The sequence below is a fragment of the Arachis stenosperma genome, chromosome 3, assembly GCF_014773155.1.
Source record: "Arachis stenosperma cultivar V10309 chromosome 3, arast.V10309.gnm1.PFL2, whole genome shotgun sequence".
NCBI lineage: Eukaryota > Viridiplantae > Streptophyta > Magnoliopsida > Fabales > Fabaceae > Arachis > Arachis stenosperma.
Genome location: NC_080379.1, coordinates 84682586 through 84686862, shown reverse-complemented (window position 1 = coordinate 84686862; position 4277 = coordinate 84682586). Strand labels below are relative to the sequence as shown.

Here is a 4277-nt window from a genome sequence, read left to right as displayed (position 1 = left end):
GATGAACAACTGTACAATCATTATTATTATACAACTAAAACTTGGAAAGCTTTTGTATAGGATTAATATAAACCAAATTGCACATTTCAAAGATTAATAGGAGAGTTGGAACAAGATTTTGGCGTGGGGCAGAGATTATAACCTCATCCCATCCGTCACGCAAGGCTATATTATCCTCTTCTTTATCAAGGTGCATGCATCTCTTATGTAGTAAAAAGAAAAGAGAGGGAAAGAGAAAGAGGACAAATGGATGAAAAACATATAATATGTGATCATCCAGATATTCATGTCTAGCTGCCTAAAAAGTGCAGGAACATAAAATCCAAACTAGTGCATGAACATGCCCCACAATTGAGAAATAACCTGAGCTTAAAATTCAAAGCAGTGTATGAACATACCTCACCATAAAGTACATAAAGCATAGATTCAACTTAGTAGAATATTCATATATCAAGCTACATTATACTTGATAAAAGACATACATATAGAGCTTAATAATTGCATAAAAATTAGGCCATATCATGTCATATACCTTAATCTCACTTCTCAATGGCTAGTATCGTCTCTTGAGCCTAACACACTTGCCATAGTAAGCATTGTACATATAAAATACAAAAAACACTGGACTTTATTATACACTTGCCTATGTAAGTGCCAAAATTTGGAGTCCCCTGTCCCCTGAAGATGAGAAATGTTTGAACGATGTAGATTTTCTAAATACGTTACTGATTCATCACTTTCTCAACAATGTATGCATTGAACGATCTGCACTAATGGGGAACACCAGCCGCCAGTGCAACAGGTATAAAAATAAGACTAAGGGAAAAGCTATGCTTTATTCATTGCAGGAAACCTTACTACTTATCAGTGACTTGACGAAGTTTGAGGCAGCCTGAAAGAACCACCAGCATAAAGCATTTGGTAAACCGGCTTGATTCTCCAAGTCAGAATAATGCTCAAGATGATGCCAGCGGCACATACACCCGAAAGAACGAAAAAGGTCAACTGGAAGCAATTTGGACCCAAACATGAGGCACCGGAAGCAATGAGGCCTAGAGCTTCCTGCCTTGCCGTTTCGGTATCATATACATACCCTGCAAGAAGGGCTGAGAAAAGGAATGCTCCGAGTGGATTTCCTAGTGACATGACATTACCCAATACACCAAAGTGCTTCAAACCAAAAAGCTCGGAAACTGTGGGGATCATCACAGAAACTTGCACACCATAGCAGACACCAAGAAGGGCAACGGCAGGATAAAGGGTTCCGTTGACAGCATAGGCAAACAGAAGGTATACAATGAGCATAATTATCTGTGTGAATGTCAGCCAGGCTGTCCTTGGGATTGTTTTTGTCCTGGAAATTGGCAGAGACAGAATCTAATCATTCTCAGATATTATAATTTATTGGATGAATTAGATGCAGAGAAAGATGATAGTTCTTCAGTGCATAAATTCACTAATAACATTCAATTCCGAGACAGTCTAAACAATTGTGTTGGCTTTTTACAATCCATTAACAGGCCAGATTCACTGATTATTCATTTATTCCAAATATGTTCTAACATAGTCCAGTTAAATACGAAATGTTTATTCATTTATTCGTCTGTTCAAATTATCTCAATAGGGGTAGTTTTCACCAGCTTCAATCAGTTCCAGTCACCATGACTGATATCTTCAGATTGTAATACATGAGCTAAAATAATAAATAAACAAATAAATAATCCTGAACTATTGGTTTTAACATAAATAGATTCACTGACCTGACAAAATGTTCTGAAACAACTCCCCCACCAAGCCGTCCAACGAAATTACAAAAGCTGAAAATTGACAATAAGGTTGTGGTATCTTCCTCACCTTGTGCAATACCTATTTGGGCCAGATTATTCAGAACAGTAACCCCAGTGCCAACACCAACAAAGAACACGAAAAATAGTAGCCAGAAATCAGCCTTTATTACAGCCTCAGTAAACTTAAAATCTTCCCCACGTTTAGGCTTTCTCTTCTTCTGCTTTACAGCTCCCTCACCCAAAGCAAGAAGCATGGCCACCTCAGATGAATCATCTTGATCATAAAAACTTCCAAGGGTTCCAGCAGATGAAGATGCTAGCAGTGGTTCTGTTTTTCCATCATTTCCAGTGATAGAGTCGGAGGATCCAACTTGCCGATCAGGTGAGTCTGAATCAGATTCTCTCCTTGGACATATCGTCATCTTTAAAGGGATTGCAAGTGGAGCCATCAGAAGAAGAACCATCACGGCCACCAGAATATAAGAAAGTGTACCACTAAATGGAAGAATGTTACCGAAAATTGTAGTTGCGAGAAGATATAAACCCAAGACCACACTAGAACACTGGATAAATAGAAAATGCCAATTGTCTGTCGCATCTTCAACAGAAGCCGGGGTACAAGGCCTAACAAGAAACATCATAGTGCAGCACACAACAAGAATACCAATGGCAAGGAACAACACGAAGTGCGAGGAAGAATTATGAAGCACTATGCTGTAAATTTCAGTAAAAACTGCAGCACTAAGCCCTCCGTAGCCTTTCAGAATTCCAGAAACCTTGCCTCTGCTAACTGGGAAGTTTCTCATGTTGGTTACAAGCACGGATGTGGTTAACCATGCACTGCTGTTGGCAGCAATAACGAGGGCAGACCATAGCTACGACATGATACATGTGTATATGATAATTAGTCCATCTCAGATCCAATCAAAGCATACTAGATGTAAAATGCAACATGTAACCATTCACTAATCCACATCCACAAGGAAAATGTTTAAGAATGAAACAAAGAAAAACCAATTTGTGTTCATGTGGTTGTTGGGAATACAAATTATATTGATCTTGTTGAAATCAAGTCTACTTGATTCTCCTTCAAACCGTTGAATCTTATTCATATATTCCATTTATTTGTTCCATGAAATATTAATTTATGGTGAAAGAGCAGGGTACCTTAAGATAGTTTTAAGACTAGTTTAGAAATGTAGTGAAAGAGGAAACATAACAAGCTCATTAAACATAAGCGAAGGCAAAAAGAGAAAAAAATTTCAAATTTCATTTCTACAATCCAAGGGTTTTTGAGCTTTCAATAATAATAATAATAATAAGGGCATGATGATGAACAGATTTTCAATAAACAAGCAAAATACAACCACTACAGAAGCAAAACCCGGATCACACCTCAAAAGAAAATGAAAATGATTGTAGAAATACAAGATTCTAGAGGAAAAGTTAGTTAGGAAGCGGTTACCAGCAAGTAAGGGAGGGATTTAAGGGTTTGACTAAGGGCGAGCCAGATGAGTCCGTAACCGAGGAAGGAGGCGAGAGAACCAACGAGGAGGATGGCCCAAGGCGGGAACTTGTTGCAGGCGAGGCCAGGGAGCAAGCCGACATTCTCGCCGATGTCGTTGGCCACACCGAGCAATGTGAGCTGACGCTGGTTGAATCCAAGAACCGATTTCAGCGAGTGGGAGTAGAGAGGGAACGTGAACGTGTTCCCGGAGGCTATTTGGACCCACACAGAGGCTCCTAGGCTTACCCATGGCGGCCTTGTTCCTCCCTTCAGCGTCAACATTTTCTTTGATAAAAGCTTGCTCAGTGGTTGATTCTGGTTGTGCACTGCCTTGTCTTGTTTTGCAAGTTGTAAGAAAGAGTTGAGCAGAGCTAGTGCCTAAGATTGAGGCTTTATGTTGGTAGGTGTGTAATAAATCAATCAGTGAATAGTTTATTATGAGATGAGATTTTAATTATTCATTATTAATTATTAATGAGTTATATTGAAATTGTTGGCAGACTTAAGGCGATATGGTGGTGTCTGGTGTGGTATGGTGTGGGCAGCGTGTGAATCGTGTTCTCTCGACGATTGTCGTTTGCTATTTGGGATTCACTTCGCTGATGCGTCATCCAGAATTCCAGATGCTTCTAACGTGTTGCTGTCACAAATCATTGATCAACAAAAAACACAAAAGGTCACTCTTAATTTGTACATGAATTAGGTAAATTACCAACCAAAAATGTTTGGGGTCGTGAACAATTTATATATGGAAATGTTTCTGAGGTAATGTCTCGAGATGAGGCATGGGATGAAAATTAGAACGATGGGTTTTATTTTATTGCATTTTGCAAGAAGCAGTGCCAAAAAATGGGTTTAGCCACCAAATTTTAACTATAAACATTAAATCATGATAAAAATAAATTAGCGTGTTTTGTATTTAACAAGAAACAAAAAATATTGTTATGGTGGCTAAAATTTGACATTTTGACATAACAATAATT

At 38.6% G+C, this 4277-nt stretch overlaps 1 protein-coding gene across 1 annotated transcript; it reads right to left on the bottom strand.

Annotated features, from left to right (window-relative positions):
• Positions 1-351: 351 nt before the first annotated feature.
• LOC130968688 (protein NUCLEAR FUSION DEFECTIVE 4-like) lies at positions 352-3950 on the bottom strand. The gene is made up of 3 exons (XM_057894087.1): positions 3253-3950; positions 1761-2662; positions 352-1354 (listed from the first exon to the last, which is right to left on the bottom strand). The coding sequence occupies exons 1-3, from the start codon at positions 3574-3576 to the stop codon at positions 865-867; spliced, it is 1716 nt and encodes a 571-aa protein (XP_057750070.1). The 5' UTR covers positions 3577-3950; the 3' UTR covers positions 352-864.
• Positions 3951-4277: the final 327 nt, after the last annotated feature.

Bases quoted from the DNA above. Each gene is read 5' to 3' on its own strand.
- LOC130968688 (XM_057894087.1), bottom strand. From the start codon at position 3,576: ATGTTGACGCTGAAGGGAGGAACAAGGCCGCCATGGGTAAGCCTAGGA. The intron at 2,663-3,252 runs GTAACCGCTTCC...ATCATGTCGTAG, and splicing joins AATCCCTCCCTTACTTGCTG to CTATGGTCTGCCCTCGTTAT. The intron at 1,355-1,760 runs GTCAGTGAATCT...GCCAATTTCCAG, and splicing joins GTTTCAGAACATTTTGTCAG to GACAAAAACAATCCCAAGGA.